This window comes from Lycium barbarum, chromosome 7 (assembly GCF_019175385.1).
Source record: "Lycium barbarum isolate Lr01 chromosome 7, ASM1917538v2, whole genome shotgun sequence".
Classification (NCBI taxonomy): domain Eukaryota; kingdom Viridiplantae; phylum Streptophyta; class Magnoliopsida; order Solanales; family Solanaceae; genus Lycium; species Lycium barbarum.
In genome coordinates, this window is record NC_083343.1 from 4,534,647 (window position 1) to 4,560,535 (window position 25,889).

A 25,889-nucleotide genomic window follows, 5' to 3' on the forward strand; every position below is an offset into this window, starting at 1 on the left:
ATACGGGAGAAATTGTTTTTTAGTCTTTACAAACTTTTTTTCATGGCTCTTTTACGAGAGATATTCATTCGTAGCACATAAGAGATATGAAGAAAGCACATAAGATATCTGAAAAGATCATTTTCTTCAATTTAAATTGTAAGAGGACTAAAGATCCCATTTTCATGTTAATACATGTATGACCCAAGTATAACTTAAGGTTGTGTTTGGATGGAGGAAAATATTTTCTTGAAAAGTAAGTGAGTTTCTCATTTATTTTTTAATATTTGGTAAGTAAGCAAAAAAACATTATCCCGAAAATATTTTTATGTAATCTAGCCAAATATTATGAGGGTGGAACTGGTGGAGAGTGGGAGTTTGGAGGTGGTGGGGAGTGTGATGGTCAAGGGGTGGAGCTTGGGGGCCGTTGGGTGAGTGGAAATGAAACAATGAAATTGAAATGTCACTTATAAAACTTGTTTCATTTTCCTCATTTTTAATAAACTTATTATTTTTCTAGAAAAAATATTTTTTCGAAAATATTTTGATTGATCAAACATGTGAAAATTGAATACCAAACACACCCTATATTTAATTTAGTAGGCGTTTGGCCATGAAAACTAAATATTTTTCACTTTATTTGAAATTTTGGAATTCGAGTTGAAGATAGAGTTGTTTTTGCAAAAAATATTTGGTTGTTTGAATATATTGAAAGTGAAAAAAAGTGAAAAACAAATTTTGATTATTTTTCAAATTCCAAGTTGTATTTGAAATTTTTATGAGCAAACGCCATAAAGTGAAAAAAGTTAAAAAAATATTCCGAAAAAAAAAGTGAATAATTCTCGTGGACAAACGGGCCCTTTAGATTTTCTTTTCTCTAAAAAAAAAAAAAGAAAAAAAAAAGAGAAATGAATATTCGTTCCTAATTACATTTATGCTTAATCCAAATTGCAAAATCATCAACTCCAAGGCTTTCACTTTTCCCGAGGTGCTATTTAATTTAATCTCTATTATATAAATAACAACCACCGCTCATTTTCCGATTTTCCAATTCTCAATCTCAGTAATAATAATAATAATAATAGCTCTCAAATGCTCTTCGTATAACTATGGAACTCTCTTTTTTCTACCAATCAAAATTCAACAATTTTCATTCCTGTAAATCCTCTCTCTTTCTCAATATATTTTTGTGTTATTGCGTTGTAAAAATGCTCGTTATAAAAAAAAATTCGAATTGAATTTTAATTTATAATCCTAAAAAAAAAATGCTTAAATGCATTTATTTGAAGCTATTACGTTGTATTATTAGGTGAAAGCTTCTTCGATCCACTCTGCAATTCAATATCTCTATATTTTTATTTTATTTTATGTTTTTGATTTATTTAGCTGTTTTTTTTCGTGTTCATTATAGTTCGTTTAATGCTTAAATTCATCTATTTGAAGCTATTGTGTTGTAAAAATTCAACAATTTTCATTTCCTTCATTCTCTCTCAATTTTTTTTTTCAATTTATTTATTTGCTTTTTCATAGTCATTACAGTTCGTTTAATGTGTAAATTAAGCTATTACGTTGTATTATTATGTGATTATCTGTTTTTTCGTGTTCATTATAGTTAATTTAATGCGTAAATGTGTTTTTTTATTTGAGCTATTGCGTTGTATTTTTATGTGAAGCTTCTTTTGATCTGCACTGTGATTTTGATTTTCTTTTTTTTTTTTTTAAATTTATTTGTACTTTTTTTCATTTTCATTACAGTTCATGTGATGCTTCAATGATTTTTCTATTTTTCATATTAATTATAGTTTGTTTAATGCATAAATGCATTATTTTTTTTTGAAGCTATTGCGTTGTATTATTATGTGAATATTGTTCTGATCCACACTGTAATTCACTCTCTCTATTTTTTTTTCGATTTGTTTATCTGCTTTTTCGTATTCATTATAGTTTGTTTAATGCATAAATGCATTTTTTTGAAGCTATTGTGTTGTAAAATTATGTGAAGTTTCTTCTTATCCACACTGAAATCACTCTCTCTCTAAATATATATATATATATATTTTCTAATTTTCAGTTTATTTATCTGTTTTTTCGTATTCATTACTGTTCGTTTAATGTGTAAATGCATTTTTTTGAAGCTATTACGTTGTATTATTATGTGAAAGCTTGTTCTGATCTACACTGTGATTCGACTATTTTTTAGGGAAGAAGCAAGGAAAGTTGCCGCTGTTGCCATCTCTGCATCCAGTAATTTCTAATTCTTCGAATTTGTTTATTATTTTTTGATAGACATAGTAGATTTTTTTTCATCAGTGTACTGTGTTTTAAACTTTTAATTGTGTGAATTTAGTTGATAGTTGTAATATAAGAGCAAAGAATTGCTTTAGGGTTGCAAACACTAGCATTGTTGCCAATAACAGTTTTATTTTGTTGTTTGAAATGTTGAACTGTGTAGCTGCTGGTGATTTGGATTCGTCATTGCTCTACATTGAATCGCTAAGGTAAACCAAATACAGGAATAAATAGATCTAAAGGATTTTGTGTGTGAAGAAAACCGATGAAACTAGTAGTTCACTTGAGGGAAATCTACTATTTCAAAATAAGTTCAATCAATTACTCCCTCCGTCCCATAATTAGTGTCGTCTTAGCCAAAAATACGCGTATTAAGAAATCAATAATGCAATGTGAAGTTTACCTAATTACCCGTATATAATAAAAATAAATTATTTTTTCCTCTTGATTAGAGCATGCACAAGTAGTAAACCTTTTGACATTGGGAATCCAACAATAACAAGTTACTATGTGGCTTTTCCAATCATCATTTAGATGTTACTTTAACTTGTTAGTTTTTGGTCTAAGGGTAGAATTGGAAAAAACTAGTCAATTTATGTCTTGGTTTCCTAAGGTGACACTTATTATGGGACGGAGGTAGTAATAAGTATGTTCTAACAATGTTATGCATGCAAGGGGAGAATTTATAGAAGAAGTGTGCCTTAGTCCCAAACAAGCTGGATTGGCTATATGATCCTCACTGACATGTTCCCTATTTAAATTCATCTCATGCTAAAAATATACAAAATAAAGATAAAAATGAAATGTACTAGAATTTCTCTATATTTTCTACTGGCATAAGCATCTCTGATAGGGCTGAAGGATCTTAGAAAGCATAGGACCTAAATTGAACGTATTAACATGAGTAGAATATATTCCCAACTAATTGGTATGCTTATATGAATATTGTCTTCCATTGTGCCCTATTTTTCGCTACATCTGCATTGATCCAAGAAACTTAAGTCTTTTGAGACAACTTCCTTCAGTGATTTTAGGTTTACCTTGTCCCTTTTAAAACTTTCACTCATGGACTGGTGCATCTGGAGATCAATGCAGAACATAACCAAATCATCTCAAGCGACCTTATTTCATCCTCAATTTGTGTTACTTGCACCTTCGTGGTCATTTTAAATCTTGTCTGATCTTGTATAATTGCGCATCCATCTTAGCATATGCATCTCCAGGACACTTATTTTGTGGATGTGTTGAACTTTAGTAGCTCATTATTCACTTCCATATAACATTGTTGGTCTTATAACGGTTTGAATGGGATAATTTACAAGTACAAATATTGAAAAGCTATCATGCTTGTAGGAAGAATCAAACCTAATGCCTCAAGGACCTTCAGGCTTAGTATTGCCACTTGGGCAAGGCTGCATTGGATGAATGTTGAGGGTTATGGACATACATGATATTGATGGGAATCGTTTTGATGGAAGGATGGTGTTTACAGTGAAAAAGAAGTAAAGAGCATAGTCTAGGAAGTGTCATGATGATAGCTAGTACTACATTGATGAAAAAAGTCAGAATGTCGAGCAGTCAATTGAACCTACGAATGAGTAGTTGAATAGTGGTTGACGAAGTATACGTGGAACTCAGTTGGTAGGACATCAAATAGATTCTCTTTACTTATTATTAGCCGAAGCCTTAAATTTTACTCTAGCTTGAAAATGGAAATAAAGCAGGTTGCTAATTCTTGTTCTTAGTGAGAAATTTGGTCCCCTCCTTTTGTACCTCCACTTAAGCATACTATGGGCCTTCAAGTCTTCTTGAACTGATATCTTACGGCTCCTTAAGTTCTTGAAGGAGATTGGAAAGTTCCCAAATCCTTGATAGCTATCTTGGATGCTATCAGAACTGTTGGAAGGTAGAATTTCATTCTCCTTATTGAACGATTTGTCTCTCCGATAGTCAACAGTCTTAGGAAGAATTTACCTGATGTTTTTGTAGAATCTAAGCTGAGTGATGCTACTATGATTTTGTTCTGCATGGCTGAATCCTTTGCTGATCAGCAATCAGTATGTTGAGCATAACGTAAGACCCTTCCTTGTGAGAAGCTATTTTCCCTCATTTATTAGTTGTGATACTATAAAATTCGTTATCCAAAAAAGAAAAAAATGGAAAGAATTGTGAGTTAACATGCTATAAGGTTGGAATATCGCTTTTGTAGACAACATGCACGTGTGACAAGATGTGATAAAGACATTAATTATGACCATTCCACTTTCCAATTGATTGGATGCATTGTGTAGTTATACAATTTTAATATGAGCTTTTAATAATTGATGAATTTTTAGAAGTTGCATTCAAATTTTGTGTTTCTAGAACTCGTTAATTAATGGCTGAATTGTCTATGTAGAAGCATGAGAGGTGTTTTCTGGGTGTAAAGATGGGGAGAAATAAGGAGAGGGGTGTAAAAGGGAGGGGGAGGGGAGATAAAGAGAGAGGGCATAGATGAAATGAAGAAACCTATCTACACCATTCAAGCACATAGCTCCAAATAAATGGTGCTCCCTTTGTCCTAATTTGCAAGATTGCTAGAGCAGAGATGTGCTTTTGTTATATTTATATTAAAGTGATTCGTATAGTTGTGATGCAAAGGAAATTGAGGACAGCACATCTATTTCTGGATGGTCTTAGACAATCACTATTTCTGAACATTTTTAGGGTGCAGTAGGGATACAAATGCTGTCAAGGAGTTTTTTGGGTGCTGGATGGGCTGAAACCACAGAAAATGACTGAGGAAGATTTGGAAACAATCCATCTTGTGGTTGTGGGATGACATGGGAGAAAAGGAACTAGAGGTGCTTCGAGGGCAAGGCTACAACTGCGCATGTTCTTTTAATATAAGGTTAAAATTGTTTGTTCTCTAATGTAATTTACTCATGTATATGAAAAAAAATGTATGACAGAGTTCACTAGATCAATACAATCGTGAAAAGGTTTGTAAATGGATGAACTCCTTTTTTGTAATGTACTAATGTCCAGCAATAACTTGGTATTTGGCTTCTACTGTTGATAAGAGTGTTGCTTATTCATTTACAGAAGGGGTGGGGGAGCGTCGCTGAAGACAAAATTAGCTTCTTGAAGAACTTATTTATTTGTAAAAGTGTCTCATTCTAGGTCGCTTACATTTTGGGTAATATCATGCTTGAAATGTAGCTAATTGTGAGCAAGCGGATGATGCTTGGCAACACAAAAGGAATGTAGAAAAGCTAATGTCTAATAGAGGAAAAATATGTTCAAATGCACGTAACCAATAGCCGTGAAGTTGTGGTTTCAGGAGAAGATCATTTCTCTGTGTTCATATCCAAGTTTAACACACACATTGTTGCTGTCCGTGGCTATAATATTACTTTGTTTATGGTGAATCCAATCATTTTTCGTAAATGGTATTCCATTTCTGTGAAACAAGAGGGAGTGCACTTGACATCAGCTACTCTGTTTAATTACTGCATGATTCATGCTGAATCCAGTTAATAAACTCAGAGAAAAAGAAAGGAATTCTATGTAGGCATTATGGAATGCCAGCTGTGATCTTATACTTGTAAAATCCAGAAGCTGCAGAATCGCCAACATTTCATCTTATGCTTTGTAAAATACTTAAATACGTAAACTGCAGCATTGCTACTACGGCTGCCAAGGGACTTGAGCAACGACATGCTAGCTTTCATGCCCAAGCTTGGCATTATTGATGGATAAGAGAAACATGTATTGTTTTGTTTCTCTTAAAGCCTTCACCAACACAAATGCTCCCTTTAACTAGCTTTATCTTCTATAAAACCGTTGTATTCTCTCATTGTTGTTTATGGAGACCTGTCTGAATCTTAACGTTGAAGAGAAGCCTTTTGTGATGGCACATTAATGTCGCTTCTACCCGCAACCATTGTCAGCCCTTTTTACCATGTTCGACAACATCTTGACAAAGTTGTTTGGTGTGATGATAAAGCTGTCTAAGACATAGCTGCCATTTCGTCAGAAAGCTGAGTAGATCCCTCTGTACATGACTCTGTAAAGGGGAAAAAAAAATCAATAGACCAAAATTACTATGATTGCACTAGTTGACAATTTGTTTTCATTCAAAAGCTAGGTAAATCTTTTTTTTGCCTAACTTCAGTCTCCTGTTCTATTTGTATGTGCCAGTACAAGAGAGGTGTAGAACTTTATTAATGAACAAGAGAATATCATTCTACTGCTCTAATTGACTTTGTTATCGACAATTCATTCCAGCAATTGACTGCTAGCTGTGGAAACTACTCCTGTTGCTCTTCTTTAAGGAAATCAATCTGGAGGAATACAAAATTATGTAAGTTTTTTGTCAAATATTGTTTTCCTGTAGAATGAATCGCATGAGTAACTTTTCATCATGAACAAATAAAACTGTGTAAAACTATCTTGGCCATTTGATCTAGTTGGTGTCCTAATTATTCTAAGCGACTCCGAGACAAAGCGTCTAGTCCCTTTTCTGAAGATTTAAAACTGATTTTATGGGTTCGTCCCATCCCCAAGGAATGCTAGAAATACTGTGTCCGAAATTGGGTCCTAATCAGATTGTTTACTCCTACTTTTGGTATTTACGTCATAGGAGGAGATAACTTCTGTAGCTCATGGAGAGTGGTTCCAGTTAAGCTTATGACTTGCTAATTAAAAAAGACATTCAGAAATAATTTGAAATCTCTTAGTCATCTTAAGGAAACGAGATCAGCCGAGTCATAAGGATGAACTACCAGATTCATTAATAATCTGCATTTTGATGTCAATTTGCTGATTTAAACTTGCATCCACATGCTTGAACTGCCCTGCCAGTGATATGCAGGAAATTCTAAATACTAATGAAGAAAAGAGTTCATAGTGAATAAGGTAGGTAATAGCTTGGTCTTTAAGTGGAGGAAAGTTAGGGGGGCGGGCCCATGACCCACCGAGCTTTGAACCTGGTGCCACTGGCCCTCGAGGATATCTTGGTTATCCACAAAAATTAAAAAAAGGAGAAGAGCTTTTTTTAAAAGCTAGGAAAGAGAGAGCTATTGTTTTTTTTTCCTTTCAGTTTTTGCAAAACTTACTTGTTTAGTTGTTTGATGGAGTTTTTGGAAAAATAGGTAACTTATTTTGAAAGTTTCCAAACTCAGAATAGCAAGTCCCGAGTTTTTGCAAGATTCAAAAAATTGAGTGTGTAGATTTCCAAACAAGGTTGCCTGTTTTAGCAAAAAATCCACCAGATAAACAGTTTTCGCAAAAATTGGAAAAAGAATCCCAACTTAGTTTTTGCAAAATAGAAACAAATACCACCTTAAAATTGTCTTGTTTGGTTTGAGAATAAAAGGAAGGTGTTATTAATCAGAAAAAAGAGTAAAGTTGGTTCTAGTCCTGGGCTAACACAATCAGTTGGATATCAACTTTCTTTCGCTTGACCGCTTCTATTTTCAGACCATTGGAAGAAACTGACTCTGATTTTCTTGACTTAATTGGTTTTCAAAATAAGTCTTTGATTTTCATAGATGAATTATTCAATTAGGCTTTCCCCACATACTCTTTGTTCTATTTTGTGTAATTGATGTTGAATAGTTATCCCGGTTCTTGTTTGCTGTTCTGTATCAGTCAAGCTGGAGGTTGAACAGCCAGTGATCTCCTAATTAATTTGTTTGTTTCGTGCAGACGCAGTCCCAGGCAGTACAACTTTGGGCACAAGTAGACAAGCATGTGTCTCCCTTCACTCTTTCTCCCAAGAAAAGAAGTATAATACCGGTTATGGAAATAATAGCTTTTATAGACAATATAGATCATTGAGACACATTATTGCTAGGTCCGAACTTGCTAATACTAGCTCAGCTGGTGCTGCTTATCCACTGTCAGGTGCATTTCAAAATTGTTTTACCCATCTCTTTTATTCACTTGGACTCGCTCTTACAGAGATACATCTTTTCTTTTACAGATCTAGAATTGAGGTCAAAAGTAAGAGCGATTGGCTTTTACACTGTCACTGCTTTGTCTTGCATCTTTTTGTTCGTGCTTATGCTTGTGCAACATCCTTTTGTACTGTTGTTTGATCGATACCGTAGAAGGGCTCACCATCTTGTTGCCAAGACATGGGCAACCTTGACCATTACTCCATTTTATAGCGTCGAGTTTGAGGGCTTGGAGAATCTTCCTTCTCCAGATACTCCTGCAGTGTATGTGTCCAACCATCAGAGCTTTCTGGACATATATACATTACTTATTCTTGGGAGAAGTTTCAAGTTCATCAGCAAAACTGCAATTTTCCTATTTCCTATAGTTGGATGGGCCATGTATCTGATGGGTCTGATTCCATTAAGGCGCATGGACAGCAGAAGTCAATTGGTACTTTATCTTTGATGTGATTAATGACATATATCCTCATAACAATACTGAGTCTTTTAAGTTAATCAGTTGTATGTGAACAATGTTAACCTTTTTTTGAAGGGTTTGAATCCTATTGCAAGGTTGAAATTCTACTTTCTTATTAGCTTTTGTGAATTCAGGAATGTCTCAAGCGTTGCATAGATCTAGTCAAGAAGGGGGCATCTGTCTTTTTCTTCCCCGAGGGTACTCGGAGTAAAGATGGAAAGTTAGGCCCTTTCAAGGTAAGTTCTATGTCCAAACAACTTATGTTCCCCATCTCTTCCATCTCCTCCCCCATCCCACTCTCACCCCCACCCACCTAAAAATGAGGAAAACAGCATAAGCTTTTGGAAAGTTTCCAATTCACTAGGTAGCTTGTTGTTAGAATAGAAATATGATCTTCAGATATGTCTTTAGCCCCCTCCTCCTTTTCCATCTGGTGTGTTTGTATCGGAGATATCAGCTTGTAGACTGCAAGAAGTAATAGTGGGCAAAGAAATCTTTTGAATACAACCAAGTGTAGACCTGTAATTAATGTCAAAAGTAATTTGGAAGGCCTTGATGCCTTAGCTGTTAAGCATAAGGCCATTATCAACTCGTGGTACCATATTCTGCTAATCCTTTTTTCGGGTCATTGATTACGAGAATTTATTGCAAATAAACCCATTAAAAGGTGTACTAGCCTTCTGTTTAGCTCTTATTTAATTTTTTCTTGCTGGTGGTGCAGAAAGGTGCCTTTAGCGTTGCTGCCAAAACCGGAGTGCCTGTGGTTCCAATTACTATTACCGGCACAGGCAGAATAATGCCAGCAGGGCTGGAGGGTAGAGTATATCCAGGATTAGTTAAAGTTGTTGTCCACCGGCCTTTAAAAGGTAATGATTCAGATGTGCTGTGTAGCGAAGCCAGGAATGTGATAAAGGATGTGCTCGTTCATCAAGGCTGAGGGATCTACTCGACTTGCATTTTCGTCTTATCTTTTTCACCTAAGCATCGAAAGTTTTAAGGATTCACTATTCAGGGAATATGTGCAGACAGGTATGCTTTCTTAGCAAATTGTCCTCGTATATTTGAGCTTGATTTCCTTTAATATTTTGCAATATGAAAATGGTTCATTTGATCTAATACCTTTCCTGACAGCATCAGTTTTTACATATACTTTACTAACTCGTTTTCTGGAAGAAAAAAAATGAGGTTATAAGTTAAAACCCAATTGTTGCAAATGATCGCTATCCCTCTGCTTCAAGCTACATTTACAGAAACATGTTTCCTATGGTGTAATCATTATACTTATCATCCACATTAAGAACACATTCGGACAAAATTTGAACTGAAAATGTAGTTGCTTCACCCCTTGAATGTCTAACGTAACTCCTGTACTGGGTATTTGGGAAGTAAAGAGGGGGGAAAGATGAGAAATGGATGAAGGTATTCTTTTATTTTTTGGGTTGTGGGGGTTTGGGTAGGTTCGTTCATTACATGACAGTGCATCTCATTCGATCACTTAGCCATGTTGGCCATGCGACCGTGCCTTCTGCAGTTGTTCATGTGATGCCAATATATTATATATTTTCTACTACATTGTTTTGGTTCTTTGTGTTGGTGGTTCTGATTTTGCCTGAGAGAAAACGAATTGCCAACTATGCCCTTCTCAAATATGGATTGTACATCCTTTAACTGTGCCCTTATTTCTGATTGTTCAAACTATCTAATGTCGCTTAATATGAATCGACTCTTTTATTACCTTGGTCATTTCACCTGAAATGCTGCTATACCCTCTTTTGCAGGGTTTTTACAGTGTGAGCAGTTTCATCCAGGCTAAAAAGGACATGAACCTGGTTCTGCATTTTCAAATGCTTGAATGATATATTGTATCAATCAACAGGGAGATCTAGTCGGGGTTGAAAAGTGAATATTGGCCGTGTCCTCTTTTGTTGGGATTGGCAGTAGCCTCGTTTGCTTGCCCTGCTCTTCTCAATTGCCATTACATCAATAGGGTGCCTTTTGTGCCAATACTCGTTCGTACAAGGCTACGAAGATTTCCCAGATATAAGTTTACATTCTGGCACTGACTGTGAATAATTTTTACACCATCTGATTAAGTCAGCCTATGATAATCGTTAACACTATATGAAGCTGGTAACCTGGAAATAGAGTAATAACGTGTTATAACTGGTTAAATTGCTCTAGTAGTGTAAAAATTGTTTACACTGCCGGTGAGCTAGTTTCTATTTTTTGTCCCGGGTAGAGTGGATCGGAGAGGGTTAAAACTCTGTTGAGACATTGAAAAATCGTCAAGTATGCGTCTATGAAATAAATGTGCTATTCACCTGAGCTAACTTTTTTAAAGGTCAAACTTTTGGAAGATGACCAAAATATGCTAAGAGATAAATATTTTGAGGATTGAAAAGTCTGTCTAGACATTGAAAAATCGTCAAGTATGCGTCTATGAAATAAATGTGCTATTCACCCGGGCTAACTTTTTAAAGGTCCAACTTTTGGAACATGCTACAATATGCTAAGAGATAAATATTTTGAGGATTGAGTACTTCTTGGTACGACTCTATTTCAACTTAGAGCACAAGGTTCGAATCTTTACATCTAATTATTTTATTATACTAATCAGATCCTCAAGCTGCAACATGACTATTTTAATAACTATGCCTCGTAATATGGAGACTGTCCTATCTATTTATTCTACATGTTTCCCTCTAACATAGCTGACCCAAATCTGGCCAACAAAAATGAAGCTTCATCTCACTCCACCTTCGTAAGAGATTAATTAATTGCCTCCACTTCTATTTGTTTATTACATTAATTAAGTGTTGCTTGAAAAATATGCCATCGAAAATATTTTCTTCACATGTCTCCTATAACTCGTTCTGATAATAGTAATGGATTAGTTGAAACTTGAGCTTAATCGTAATTCTTGCAAAGATAAAAGGGCAGTTATTCCACAAATGCCTTAATTTTACAATAAACGTGATACAAAATTTAATGTATTGTATTTCTAAAACAAAAGCATAGAAGGTTGAAGTTTACTAATACAAGAGAGTAGAAGTTAAAATTGAAAAGATCAATAAAAGATGGATGTTACTAGGGGCATTTAATTAAAAGAGACTTTTGAGTTACTTATTTAAGAATTTAGGACTCCAGTTCTAAAAATTAGGTAAAAGGGACTCTATTCCCCTAAGTTTTTTTAATTTACACAAAAACCCCTAAGTTTTTTTAATTTACACAAAAAATCCTAAATTTTTTTAATTTACACAAAAACCCAAAAATAAAAGCACTTTTTACCACCAAAAAAAAAAAAACCTGTACGTTTTTCTCTTAAAAAATACGCAAGCAACTATTGGTTGCTTAAACAACTCCTTGTTGCTTATACAATAACCTTGTATCTCATTAAAACTAGGTAAACAACTAGTAGTTGTTTAAATAAATAAAGGTTGCTTATAATAAACAACACGAAGTTGTTTAAGCAACTCATTATTGCTTATACATGAACTTAATTGGAAATTGATTGATTGATCACAAATGAAAATTAACTAATATAAAAACCTTGTTTCTTGTAAAAATTAGTCATTTGATGAAATCCAACTTATTAATTTTATCATCAATTAATTGACTATACTAATAGTTTAAACAAAAATTTACTGATCCAGTGATAATGGAATCAATGTTGTTTGATTATATGAATATTAGAACATCAACTTATTGACTTGATAACAATTAAATATCAAACGAGTCGTTCAATGAGTTATTAAACCCAACTTATTAATAATATCATAATTGATCGCAAAATTGATTGACTCTACTAATAGTTTAACAAAAATTTACTGATCTAGTGATAATGGAATGCATGTTGTTTGATTATATGAATATTTGAACATCAATGTATTCACTTGATAACAACTAAATGTCAAACGAGTCGTCCAATGAGTGGTTAAACCCAACTTATTAATAATATCACAATTGATCGCAAAATTGATTGACTCTACTAATAGTTTAACAATAACTTACTAATCTAGTGATAATGAAATCAATGTTGTTTGATTATATGAATATTTGAACATCAACGTATTTACTTGATAACAATTGAACATCCAATGACTCGTTCGATAAGTTCTAATGTAAACAACCAACAGTTTCATAAACAACTTCGTGTTGTTTAACATAAATAACTACTATTTGCTTAAGCAACAATCGATTGTTTGCTAAGTTTTCACAAGAATTGGGGTTTTGTTGTAAGCAACTAGGAGTTGTCGAAACAACTTTTTGTTGTTTATTGTAAGCAACGTTTTGGGTTTTGTTAAAAGTTTTTGATCTTTTAATTGAGTCAATCAATTTTGCGATCAATTATGATATTATTAATAAGTTGGGTTTAATAACTCATTGAACGACTCGTTTGATATTTAATTGTTATCAAGTCAATAAGTTGATGTTCTAATATTCATATAATCAAACAACATTGATTCCATTATCACTGGATCAGTAAATTTTTGTTTAAACTATTAGTATAGTCAATTAATTGATGATAAAATTAATAAGTTGGATTTCATCAAATGACTAGTTTTTACAAGAAACAAGGTTTTTATATTAGTTAATTTTCATTTGTGATCAATCAATTAATTTCCAATTGAGTTCATGTATAAGCAATAATGAGTTGCTTAAACAACTTCGTGTTGTTTATTATAAACAACCTTTATTTATTTAAACAACTACTAGTTGTTTACCTAGTTTTAATGAGATACAAGGTTATTGTATAAGCAACAAGGAGTTGTTTAAGCAACCAATAGTTGCTTGCGAATTTTTTAAGAGAAAAACGTACAGGTTTTTTTTTTTTTTTTTTTTTTTTGTGGTAAAAAGTGCTTTTATTTTTGGGTTTTTGTGTAAATTAAAAAAATTTAGAGGTTTTTGTGTAAATTAAAAAAACTTAGGGGCTTTTGTGTAAATTAAAAAAACTTAGGGGGATAGAGTCCCTTTTAATTTTTTACCCTAAGTTTACAAATATTTTAATTCAACCCCATCTCTTCATGGAATCTTCATAATTAACCCCTAATTAAATGTTTATAACAAAAGAAAAAAAAAAAGAAATAGAAATCTCCTATTCTTCATTCAAAGAGCCCTTTTAGCTCATTTTCCCATGTTACTAGAGGATAAAATTAACATTATATATTAATGATAAGTCTTAACTGAATAAGACTTTAATATTATCCATCTACTAAAGTCATTATCGTCCTTTTCAATTAGGATTGTCTATTTTAAAGCATTTCTCATCTCAAACGTCTCTTTAGGGTCAATTCCTAATCAAAGACAGCTGAAGCGTTATAACATCAGGTTCATCCAAATACAGTACTTTAAATGCATAATATAATTTGCGTAAAAGTTTACTAGAATTGTAATGAACAACAGTTATAAATTTATAAGTTTAAAAATAAAACGAGTTCAACACTAGAACTTTAAAAGTTATATCCATAAAACTTAAAATCCTAAATCCGTTACGATTGAAATCGAGTATGAAATTACAAAATTTATCTAATCTTTGATATATTGCTTGTACAAATGAACTTCAAACATACATAATTGAAATTTGACTTTAACAAGCCAAATTTCATTCATTTATATTTGAAATTCAATATATTTTTATCTGGAGTCTGACTAACATTTAAAAGGTTATAAAATATAGGCACATCATTATACAACTCATTCATTCACGTGTTATGACACCTCAATATTCCATCATGGTAAAACTTTGAAGTTTGAACCCCTTGTCAAAATAAGAGGTCATTTTTTTTTTTTTTTAATCTATCAAAAAAAGAGTTACAAATAAAATAAAGGAAAATTGGAAATATATTAGGGGTTGTGGGGGGGGGGGGGGGGTATGACAAGCTGTCATTTTACCAACTTTTCCTTCAGTCTGTAAATTACTGTGTTTTCTGTTACTTATGAGCTTTTGGTACTTTCTTTCTTTATTTAGTTTAGATATATAGTGTCTATTTTGACTTCATCTTTGTTCATTCTTTAACCCCACCACCCCACAAAAACACCCCACTATTTTCCTTTTCTTCTTCCATATCTATTTCCATGAATTAAAATTCCTCAAGAACTTCAATTGTAAGTCCCTTTTCTCTGATCTACTATACTCATATATATTTTAATTATCCACTGTGATTTATGTTTCTCTTTACTTTACTACTTTGTTCATTATTATGAATCTTTTTAGTTTCTTGGACTAATTTATCTGTTTACATACAAAATTTACATCTGAAAGTGGTCAATAAAGATTAAAAATTGAATCTTGATGGATTATATCAAAAGGGTTTGACTAAAAATTCAATCTTGATGTGTTACATCCAAAGGGAATTGTTATTATTTAGTGTAGAGATAAAAAGGGTTTTGCTTATTGGAGCTTAGTTGTAGAATTATGGACTATTTTATTTTATTTTATTTTTGAGACTATTATGGACTAAATTATCAATTCATTTTCAAAATTTGCATCTGAAAGTGGTCATAAAAGTAAAAAAAAAAAATTAAAAATTGAATCTTGATGGATTAAATCAAAAGGGTTTGACTAAAAATTCGATCTTGATGCGTTACATCCAAAGGGGATTTAGAATTTGCCCAAATTTGGGTCATTTGTAAAAAAAAATAAAAAACAATTGTGGGGCGGGGGGTTCGAGTTAATCGATTTTAGTTATCGCGTATTTGAGCTAGCATATGGAGATTTTTGCTATTCATATTTCCAAAAATGTAAACTCAGTCAACATGAGTATGCTCAAGTTATTCTGTAATTTTGTTCCTTATGCTATAATCTGTTCCTTTTTTGACTAATTTATCTGTTTACTTATAAAATTTGCATCTGAAAGTGGTTCGTAAAGATTAAAAATTGAATCTAGATGGATTATATCAAAAGGGTTTGACTAAAAATTCAATCTTGATGTGTTACATCCAAAGGGAATTGTTGTCATTTAGTGTAGAGATAAAAAGAGTTTTTGTTTATTGGAGCTTAGTTATAGAAATATGGACTTCATCTGGAATTAGTTTACATGATGAGTATACTGAAATTATTATGACATTTTATTAATTTGTTAAAATGAAATTGAGATTTAGAATTTGTTCAAATTTGGATCAATTTTATCGAAATTAATTAAAGAGAGGGGATGATTAGGCTTACTGATGTAGTACCAAATTGTAGGAAATTGAAGTTCGAGTTAAGGGATATTATTTATAGCGTATTTGAGCTAGTATCTGGATATTTGCATCTTGAAGTTGCTATTGATTATTCCAAAAATGCAAACTTCTTATTTTTTGGTTTGAAGTTTGTACACTTTGGTATGTTGGTTTAATTGCTTACTGCTACGTTGGTTTAATTGCCAAGAGTGAAGAGTCTAACTTTTAGCAGCTTTACTGTACTCTGAAGTAGTAACTTAGTGGATCAAGGTAATACATCATTTGAGCTTCAGTAGGTTAAGCTCTGACAATTGAAATCTTTACGTATTCTGAGATGAAATGGCTTGGTAAGAAAGCTAAACCAAAGAAACATGACCTCTTGGCTTGATTGCTGTTATGACTATTTAGAACTCGGGTTATCAGAATTGGAGCCAAGACCATTTCCTTGACTACAGAAACTTTAGACTATATGGCAGCTCACTACTCAAGTAGATTGTCATGTTGGAGAGGAATTTGTTCAAATTACCTTCTTCATTACTCTAGACTTGCCCTTATTTGGGTTTTCTTATTTTTTTGGCAAAAGAAAATAAAAATGGTGCTTGCATTAACTTGTTATGTTCTTTTTTCAAAATTTCCTCGTGAGAAACAAATTTCACGCATTTTCATCTCCTTGTTGGTTTTGTTGAAATTGAATAAAAATGTAAGATGCAAGGCATCCTGCCAGCAGTTGTTCTAATGTCTTGAACTTTTTGTGGCTAAAAGTAACGGACGCTCACAGGGTTTTGAGTACTTATCCAACGATTCTAATTATGTACTCCCAATTTATATGAAGGTGTTTGACTGGGCACGAAGTTTAAGAATGAAAAGAAGACTTTTGAAACTTGTGGTAAAAAATAAGCCTTAGATATTTGGGTGGCTATAAATCATCTCATTAAGGGTAAAATAAGGAGTTTAAAGTTAAATTATTACTAATAATAGAAATGTGTCATTCTTTTTGGGACATGACTAAAAAGGAAAGAGTGTCACATAAATTGGGACAGGGGGAATAGTAATTAAACAAACACCTAGAGACATTGCTCTCACATATTTTCAAACTTCTACTCCCGTCTCTAGCTTATTCTCTACTCTATGATTAACTTGAAATTTTATGTTCCGCTGCAGTGACTGTATATGTGTTTGACTTGACAAAATGTTCGACTGTGGTTCCAAGTCCCAATATCTTGGGGGGCAGCGGGAGAAGTTTGTAAGGTACTAAAATTTATTCCCCTTTAAGGTTACTAGTTTGTTTTCTTTTCACTTGATTTTCCTTCATCTTCTGAGGCCAAGTATCTTTTCTTTCACTTGTATCTTTTACCTACCTTCAGATGTTAAGTTAGGCATAATACTAATGAAATGAGTTTTTTTTTTTTTTTTTTAAAAATTATGTTTAATACTTTAAATTTAGCTGTCTGTTTCATCTTTTTTGTTTGATAAGGAGATTAATTCCTTGTTATATGCAATATCTCACATTAATGTGGTATGAGTGCTTAAAAGATCAAGGGTGATTGGATGAATCGTTTATGCCGATGCATGTGTGCTAGCTGTTGAAAAAGTGGCGGGACCTATATGGTTTGGTTTTTTTTATGGATAACATAATACCTTTATTGGCTACATAATTTTATCGAGGCTTTAACTATTAATTTGACATTTGTAGGATTCTCAGGCCTAGTAGTTAAAGATAAGGGATAGTTACATTTTTGGACCGCTCAAAAATATAATAGCCAGCAAATGTATAGGTTATATAATAGCCAACAAATGTATAGGTTATGTATATCAAGAATATATATACTTATTTTATACATATTGTTTACATAAGCATATGTAATATTTTGTGTATTTTGGCTAGCGCCCGTAAATAATTTCGGCCGACGGGCCAAAAATGAAAAAAGCCCTAAAGACAATGAAGCAGATATGATATTTTTGCAGTATAGCAATTTAAGTTATTATTTGCTACTTTCTGTACTTTGATTACTCTATTTTATCTGTGCCGCTTTCGTGATTTGCATTTCCATATCGCTTTGAATTCCTTGATTATCCTGTTTTACTGTGTCGCTTGCATTATTTCATTGCAATATCGTTTTAAATCTTTTAACCTTATCTGACCCCCCTTTTTATGCTTCTATTGAGCCGAGAGTCTCTCGGAAACAGCCATCCTACCTTGGTAGGAGTAAGGTCTGCGTACATTATACCCTCCCCAGACCCCAAGATGTGGGATTTCACTGGGTTGTTGTTGTTGTTGTTGTTGCAGTATAGCAATTTAAGTCTGCTGAATGAGGAGATTTAACATTAACAATGCAAGTTTTGTCGCTGTTGATTGTTCTTCCATGATTATCTTAGCTTCTTTTCGGCATCTAATATTTGCTTCTTCACATTTTGATTTAGGTTGGATGACTTGGATTCGAGACTATCCTCTCCTTCCGCATCACTAACAACAAATACATGTGGCTTCAACATTGAGGGTTTAAAACGTTCAAGCCATGCGACTAGCAGTCCATCAAGGTCTTTTAAGAGAGGAGTGAAAAAAGGTTCTGAAGGACTTAAATCAATTGGTCGATCACTCGGCTTTGGTGTCTCTCGGGCTGTATTTCCTGAAGATCTGAAAGTTTCAGAGAAGAAGATTTTCGACCCTCAAGATAAATTCCTTCTCTTATGGAACAAGCTGTTTGTTGTATCATGCATTCTAGCGGTGTCTGTGGATCCGCTGTTTTTCTACCTTCCGGTTTTTGATAATAAGTCGAATTGCCTTCAGATTGATAGGAAGCTATCTGCCATAGCCACTACCCTACGTTCAGTGATCGATGCTTTCTATCTTATTCACATGGTTCTTCAGTTTCGCACGGCTTATATTGCACCGTCATCTCGAGTTTTTGGACGGGGTGAACTTGTAATAGATCCTGCACAGATTGCTAAAAGATACTTGCGGTTCTATTTTATCATCGATTTTCTTGCCGTGCTACCCTTGCCTCAGGTTAACAGAAATGTTATATATTTTTCTTTGACATTTTCCGATTCGGAAATTTTATTTGCTTTAGTAATCTACCATGCCTCTGATGGTCACAGATCGGAAAAAGATACTCCGTCCATCCCAATTTATGTGAAGGTGTTTGACTAGGCACAGAGTTTGAGAACGAAGGAACGATTTTTGAAACTTGTGGTCTAAAATAAGTTATAGATTTGTGTGGCTATATAGTCTCATTAAAGGTAAAAGTAAAAGGGAAAGTTTAAACTTAAATTGTTACTCCCTCCGTCCCAATTTATGTGGCGCTATTTGACTAGGCACGGAATTTTAAGAAAGAATGTAAGACTTTTGAAATTTGTGGTCCAAAACAAGCCTTACTTTCTTTTTGAGATGATTTACAACCCAATTTATGTGGCACCATTTGACTAGGCACGGAGTTTAAGAAAGAAAGACTAGAAGTGTTAACTTTTGGCAAACTTAAAGGATTAAAACTGCTAAGTGCATACTTGAGGGACTATTTTGAACTTACCCTCAAACATAAGCGACCCATTTTATCATTTTCTCTTTTTTTTCCTTTTGAATCAGAGCATAGAACTGCTTATCATTCGGCAAATTTATGTATTCTAACTCACTTTTCTTTTTATGCATCTATGCAGATTGTGGTGTGGAGATTCTTGCAGAGCTCAACAGGTTCTGATGTCCTAACTACAAAGCAAGCTTTGCTTTACATAATCTTGCTTCAGTACATTCCCAGATTTGTCAGAGTTATACCTTTAACTTCGGAACTGAAAAGAACTACTGGTGTTTTTGCTGAAACCGCATGGGCTGGTGCTGCTGCCTATTTGCTATTGTACATGCTTGCTAGTCATGTAAGCTACTCATCAGATTGTTGAAATGTTGGATATCATGTTGCAAGCAATCTTTTTTTTGTCTCTATGATATTTTTGTGTGTTTTATTTGTTTGTCGTTTTTGTGTCATTTTTTTCTTTCTTTTTTTCTCTTGTCTATGCAGGGGAAGTGGGGTTAGCTAAGTATAGATTGGGGGAGGGAGGGTCAAAAGGCCTAGAGTGCTTTCATTTTCTTATCGTAAAATATTGGAAAAAAGACAGCATCCTCTGTGTTTCCAGTTCAATTGCTGGGCGTTTTCTAATTAGACCGATGGTTCACTTGTAACATATATTGTCTGCATTTTAAGTTGTTTCCGGAGTTGGAATTTGGGATGGTTCACTTATGAAAATACATTTGCACAGTGGGGAGAACCATGAGGTCCCAGGTTCAAATCCCAGTGGAGACAAAAAACACTAGGTGAATCTTCCCATCTGTCTAAGCCTTGGTGGACAGAGCTACCTAAAACCTGTTGCTGATGGGAGGTAGCAGGTATACCATGGAATTAATCGAGGTGCGCGCAAGCTGGCCGGACCCCAGGGTTATAGAAAACATAAACTGCACAGTGTGCGTTGGTCTGATTACTGTAAGTTAAAGTTTAGAATGTGTTAAGAGTCATGTCCTAATGGCTTCTTTAGATCTATGAGCCTAATGAATGCACATTTGTCAATTGCATGGATCATGTGAAATATCGTTCATAGATCTGTTAATCTTTGTTGACTCTCACATCTTATTTTATTATTCCGGAAAGATGACAAAGGCTAGAATTTTAGGTCCAAATGTATGATCATGATCTTCTTTCTGCTTCAATAAGCATGTCTTTTATTTCCTTTTTGTATGTATTTTTTGCAGATAGTTGGGTCTTTTTGGTACTTGCTATCTGTGGAACGATACGATACATGCTGGCAGCGAGCTTGTAAAAACAATTCAACATGCAAAACTAATTTCTTGTACTGTGGCAATCAGTACATGACGGGTTATAATACTTGGAGCAACATAAGCGACAAAGTTTTAAACGATGCTTGCCCTGCAAATAGTGGTGACGACTCACCATTTGATTTCGGGATTTTCGATCAGGCTTTGTCGTCTGGCATCATTTACTCCATGAAATTTGTGTCTAAATATTGTTATTGTTTGTGGTGGGGGCTGCAGAACTTGAGGTGAGTTTATTTTTAACGCTCAGCTATACTGTGTTTGTCTTGATTGCTATGTTGTTTCTGTATTTCATCTTCTTGGTTAATATTTCTATCTATGGTTGGAAGTATAAATTCACTAGTGAGAATGACTGGTATATGAAGTTATTTTCCCTGACCAATTTTCCTTTTTTTTTTTTTTTGGACCTACTGGCTTTAGAGGTTGTGGAGGTGTTTGACTGGACACAGAGTTTAAGAAATAAATGAAGTCTTTTGAAACTTGTGGTCTAAAATAAGCCACAGATATTTATGTGGCTATTTATCATCTCATTAAGGGTAAAATGGGAAGTTTAAAAGTTAAATTGTTAGTACTAAATATAGAAAGGTGTCATTCTTTTTGGGACTGACTAAGAAGGAAAGTGTGTCACATAACTTGGGACTATGGAAGAAAGACTTTGGTTTGGGCAGACAACTGGCTCGGGCATGGAAGTTTGAAAGATCTTTTTCCTGATTTGCTCAGTATCTCTACCTCTCCAAATGATCATTTATCTACAGCTAAGGGATTGCAAGGATGGAACATTACATCGAGGAGGGATCTGAATGATTGGGAAATTGAAAGAGTAGTGGAGTTTTTTAAGACCTTGGAAGTCTTCCAGGGGTTATCAGAAGCAGAGGATAAGCTGCTGTGGAATCCAAGCAAAGATGGGGCCTTCACAGTCAAAGCTGCCTACTTAACAATCAGCAACTATGCTCATCAGATAGTCGACTGGCCGTGGAAGTTTATCTGGAAGACTAATGCTCCTACAAAGGTTCTATATTTCACCTGGCTGGTGGCTAGGCAGGCAGTTTTGACTCGAGAAAGGTTGAGAAGAAGGGGGTTCGAGGTATGCTCCAGATGTTTGTTTTGTGAATCTTACACAGAAACAAATAGCCATCTGTTTCTTCATTGTTCTTTCACTATTCAACTGTGGCAGCTCTTTCTCAATATTGTGGGGATCAAATGGTGTGTGCATGCAAACACTGTTGATCTGCTTAAGAGCTGGAACAGTTTGGGAGTTTCAGTTAGACAGAAGAAATGGTGGAGATTGGTTCCTGCTTGTATTTGGTGGACAATTTGGAAAGAGAGAAACTCTAGGGTTTTTGATGATAGGGATCATGTGCAGGATATTAAGATGAAGTGTCTACTTTTGTTTCACTTTTGGTGTAAAGAATGCTACTTAGAGGAGGAGGTTTCCTTAATAGATTTTATAGGGCAATTGTAACTGTTGTTTAGGATTTTTGTTGGCTGCGGGGACTTCTCCTCTGTAAATATGGCTTCAGCACTGCCCTAGTGCTATTAATACCAATGTTACCACTGTCAAAAAAAAAAAAAAAAAAAAAAAAGGGAGCCGTAGATTCAAAAATTGGATTTTATAACAGAAAATTTATCAAGTGAGAAACTGATGATCCTTTTTAAGCACTCTGAAATGCATTATTTATGCTTGATAGCCCTACTACTGACACTGCATAATCTACTGCACAAATACTTGTAGAATGTAGTACGCCATACCTGTTAAATGCTGTATAAATTGCTTGAAAATTGACTTCCGCTAAACTTGCATTTAATGGTAATCTCATTTTTTTGTTCTTTTCTGCCCATGCAGTACCCTTGGACAAGGACTTGAAACTAGCACATATCCCGGGGAGTCTATATTCTCTATAGGATTGGCTATACTTGGGCTCATTCTCTTTGCGTTATTGATTGGTAACATGCAGGTAATGATGGACTGTGAGAAATGTAGGTTCCTGACTGCCAGTTTCATTTGCTTGTATAAGCTATGCATAAGTTCTTCATCAAAAAATGTTTATGCAATGGTCATTGTCAATGTGAGGGTGCTACCATAAGAAATGTGTAACTAATACTCATCCATCCCAATTTATGTGAAATTGTTTTACTGGGCATTGAGTTTATGAGAAAAGACTTTTGAAACTTGTGGTCTAAAATAATCCATAGGAATTTCTGTGGCTATAAATCATTTCAAATAGTGTAAAATGGGAATTTTGAAGTTAAATTGTTAGTAAATATGGAAAGATGTTATTCTTTTTAGGATTGACTTAAAAGGAAAGAGTGTCACATAAATTGGGACGGATGGATTAGTTATTAAAAGGATGAAGCGCATTGGAGCTTGGCGTTAAGAGTTAGCTCGAAAGTGCTGTTTATGCATTTGCAGGTTTGTATTTAGTTACTCATTGCATTTCTTTCTGAAGATATGGATTTAGTTACTCATTGCATTTCTTTCTGAAGATATGGAATAGCACAACTTTTAACTTCTTGGAAAATTGTTCATGCAAAGTGGTCAATATTAAGTGTTATTATGAAGCTTGAATAATGCTCATTCATAATATTGACTTTGATAATTGACGAAAAATGGATTTATTGGACCAACAGTAAAATTTAATGGAAGTTTCGATTTTAAAGATGCCTCTCTTACCATGAAGTCCATAATTAAGTGCCTTATTGACATGAAGCTTTTGAGTTCTAAGGTAGATGTCATTGTTATTATTTGCAAGGTATCTATATTATGGCATTCACATTCTTTTCGGAGTTTTTTTGTAATGGCATAATCATTTATATCTCTGACAAATTTGCGCTCAGAATTTGGTGCTTTGCTGTCACAGACGTATCTACAATCTCTTACTATTCGACTCGAAGAGATGAGAGTTAAAAGGCGTGACTCAGAACAGTGGATGCATCATCGGTTGCTCCCACAAGATCTCCGAGAACGGGTTAGGCGCTATGATCAGTATAAGTGGCAGGAAACTCGTGGAGTGGATGAAGAGAATATAGTCCAGAGCTTGCCCAAGGATCTTAGGAGGGATATCAAGCGTCATCTTTGTTTGGCTTTAGTGAAGAGGGTAACCAACACACCTATATATCTCGTGTTTCTGTTACATTTACGCACATTTTAGCCACTTGTCTTTGACCGGAGATTGGAGTATGTTTTTTGATGATGGTGATGGCATGTTATGCTAAAGAGATCATCAAAAACAACTACGCCTCAGTCCCGAACAAGTTGGGGTCGGCTACATGAATCCTTGCTTCTTCATTTAAGCTAATTTCATATCAATATGTATTATGAGGATTCATCATGACAAGTTTTACGTTGGCTGACAACCCTCCTCCTTTATCTGAGCTTGGGACCGGCAATGTAAGCAAGCTCACACAGGCAGAGTTTTATGCTCAAGGAGATCCCTATAGAAAAAACTGATAAGCGGCACAAGCCCTTTTGGGTGGAAAAATGCCTTAGCTCTTCTTCTTTAATGAGGCTGATTATGAAGCTACTGTTCTCTCATATCTGCTGTTTCAATTGTTTCATGTTTTGTTTCTACTCCTACACACTAATGAGATAATGAAACTAGTGAAAATGTTCACTCCACAAGTGCACAAGTAGTTTTTTTGTTTTTTCATCCCAGCTTTTTACTCCTGTATTTTTCAAACCTGTTCTGAAAACGCTTTTCTTGAGCCGAGGGTCTATCGGAAACCACCTCTCTACCCTGGAAATGTAGGGGTAAGGTCTGCGTACACCCCACCCTCCCCAGACCCCACTTGTGGGATCACATTGGTATGTTTTTGTTGTTTGGTTTCCGACGCGGTGTTCAGTAACCGCATTGGAGCACTGACTAATCCGAATGGGCGCCGCGTAAGGCCTATTTAAGGGGAAGCAAGGACTTTTCCTACCCAGGGCTTGAACCCGAGACTTGGGTCAAAGGTGGAGGGATCCTATCCAACCAACCACAACCCTTGGTGGTCACAACAGGCTTCTTGTTACCAACTCTTGTTGGAGATGGATTCTATTTGGTTGCATTTTACTAATAATTTATTTGTCATTGATTTCAGGTTCCTTTATTTGAGAACATGGATGAAAGGTTACTTGATGCTATTTGTGAGCGTCTGAAACCCTGTTTATATATCGAGAATACTTACATTGTTCGAGAAGGAGATCCAGTGGATGAGATGCTCTTCATCATACGAGGTCGCCTTGAGAGCGTGACAACCGATGGTGGGAGAAGTGGTTTCTTCAATCGCGGTTTGTTGAAAGAAGGCGATTTTTGTGGAGAGGAACTTTTAACGTGGGCACTAGACCCGAAATCCGGCTCTAACCTCCCCTCTTCTACTCGTACGGTGAAAGCTCTGACGGAAGTCGAGGCTTTTGCTCTAACAGCAGACGAGTTGAAATTCGTCGCCAGTCAGTTCAGACGACTTCACAGTAGGCAGGTTCAGCACACCTTCCGGTTCTACTCGCAGCAATGGAGGACTTGGGCTGCTTGCTTTATCCAAGCAGCATGGAGGCGGTACACCAAGAGGAAACTAATGGAACTCCAACGGAAGGAAGAAGAAGAAGCCGAGGCATTGGCTGCAGCTAGTGGCAATTCTAGTGGCGCTACTTATAGTATCCGTGCAACGTTCTTGGCATCGAAGTTTGCAGCAAATGCTCTCCGAGGCGTTCATAGGAATCGAAATCTCAAGAGTGCTAGGGAGTTGGTGAAGCTGCAAAAGCCTCCAGAGCCTGATTTCAGTGCCGATGCAGATTGATTTTTGTTTGCATATCTGCTCATTTTGGTTTTGGTTCTAACTTATTTACTTCTGAGTTTGCAAAGAGGCTTCCATGTATAATTTTATGATTAGAGTGTTACTTGCAAGAATATTCTGTAATTAAATATGTTTAGTATGGCCTTATTCAAATCTTTATGGAATTATAGCTATTTATGAAAATTTATATGATGTTGATATGAACTATTGACCCTCCAAATCCTAGCAGAGAAAAAGAAAAGTTAGGTGATTTTTTTACATATGCTAAAAAAGTCTTTGGTAGAGAGCTCAGGTGCCTGATAAAAGATTACCGGAATCCTTAAATTATAAATGCTAATAGTGTTAAGATATCTCGTTACACTATAGTGAATTTTAATTTGTGACAGCAGGTTAGTTATTATTTTTAATTACTGTAACTAATACTCTCTCCGTCTCAATTTAGTCTTACTTCTCTTTTTTGGTCTGTCCAAAA

The 25,889-nt window shown here is 34.7% G+C and overlaps 2 protein-coding genes across 2 annotated transcripts; both read left to right on the forward strand.

Moving 5' to 3' along the window:
• The first annotated feature begins 976 nt into the window (after positions 1-976).
• On the forward strand, positions 977-10,842 carry LOC132602956 (1-acyl-sn-glycerol-3-phosphate acyltransferase BAT2, chloroplastic). The gene is made up of 8 exons (XM_060315784.1): positions 977-1,137; positions 2,180-2,223; positions 6,538-6,613; positions 7,960-8,157; positions 8,237-8,643; positions 8,805-8,906; positions 9,392-9,699; positions 10,449-10,842. The coding sequence occupies exons 1-7, from the start codon at positions 1,089-1,091 to the stop codon at positions 9,605-9,607; spliced, it is 1,092 nt and encodes a 363-aa protein (XP_060171767.1). The 5' UTR covers positions 977-1,088; the 3' UTR covers positions 9,608-9,699; positions 10,449-10,842.
• A 3,779-nt stretch (positions 10,843-14,621) lies between these two features.
• LOC132602957 (probable cyclic nucleotide-gated ion channel 5) lies at positions 14,622-25,621 on the forward strand. Its single transcript, XM_060315785.1, has 8 exons — positions 14,622-14,775; positions 16,993-17,079; positions 18,253-18,838; positions 19,486-19,698; positions 20,567-20,874; positions 22,491-22,602; positions 23,506-23,742; positions 24,725-25,621. Exons 2-8 carry the CDS (start codon positions 17,021-17,023, stop codon positions 25,418-25,420), a joined length of 2,211 nt encoding a protein of 736 aa, XP_060171768.1. The 5' UTR covers positions 14,622-14,775; positions 16,993-17,020; the 3' UTR covers positions 25,421-25,621.
• The last annotated feature ends 268 nt before the right edge of the window (positions 25,622-25,889 follow it).

Coding starts and splice junctions, on each gene's coding strand:
- LOC132602957 (XM_060315785.1), top strand. CDS start 17,021: ATGTTCGACTGTGGTTCCAAGTCCCAATATCTTGGGGGGCAGCGGGAG. Junction 18,839..19,485: donor CCGTGCTACCCTTGCCTCAG/GTTAACAGAAAT, acceptor GCATCTATGCAG/ATTGTGGTGTGGAGATTCTT. Junction 22,603..23,505: donor TATTGATTGGTAACATGCAG/GTAATGATGGAC, acceptor TTGCTGTCACAG/ACGTATCTACAATCTCTTAC.
- LOC132602956 (XM_060315784.1), top strand. CDS start 1,089: ATGGAACTCTCTTTTTTCTACCAATCAAAATTCAACAATTTTCATTCC. Junction 8,644..8,804: donor TGGACAGCAGAAGTCAATTG/GTACTTTATCTT, acceptor TTGTGAATTCAG/GAATGTCTCAAGCGTTGCAT. Junction 8,907..9,391: donor GAAAGTTAGGCCCTTTCAAG/GTAAGTTCTATG, acceptor CTGGTGGTGCAG/AAAGGTGCCTTTAGCGTTGC.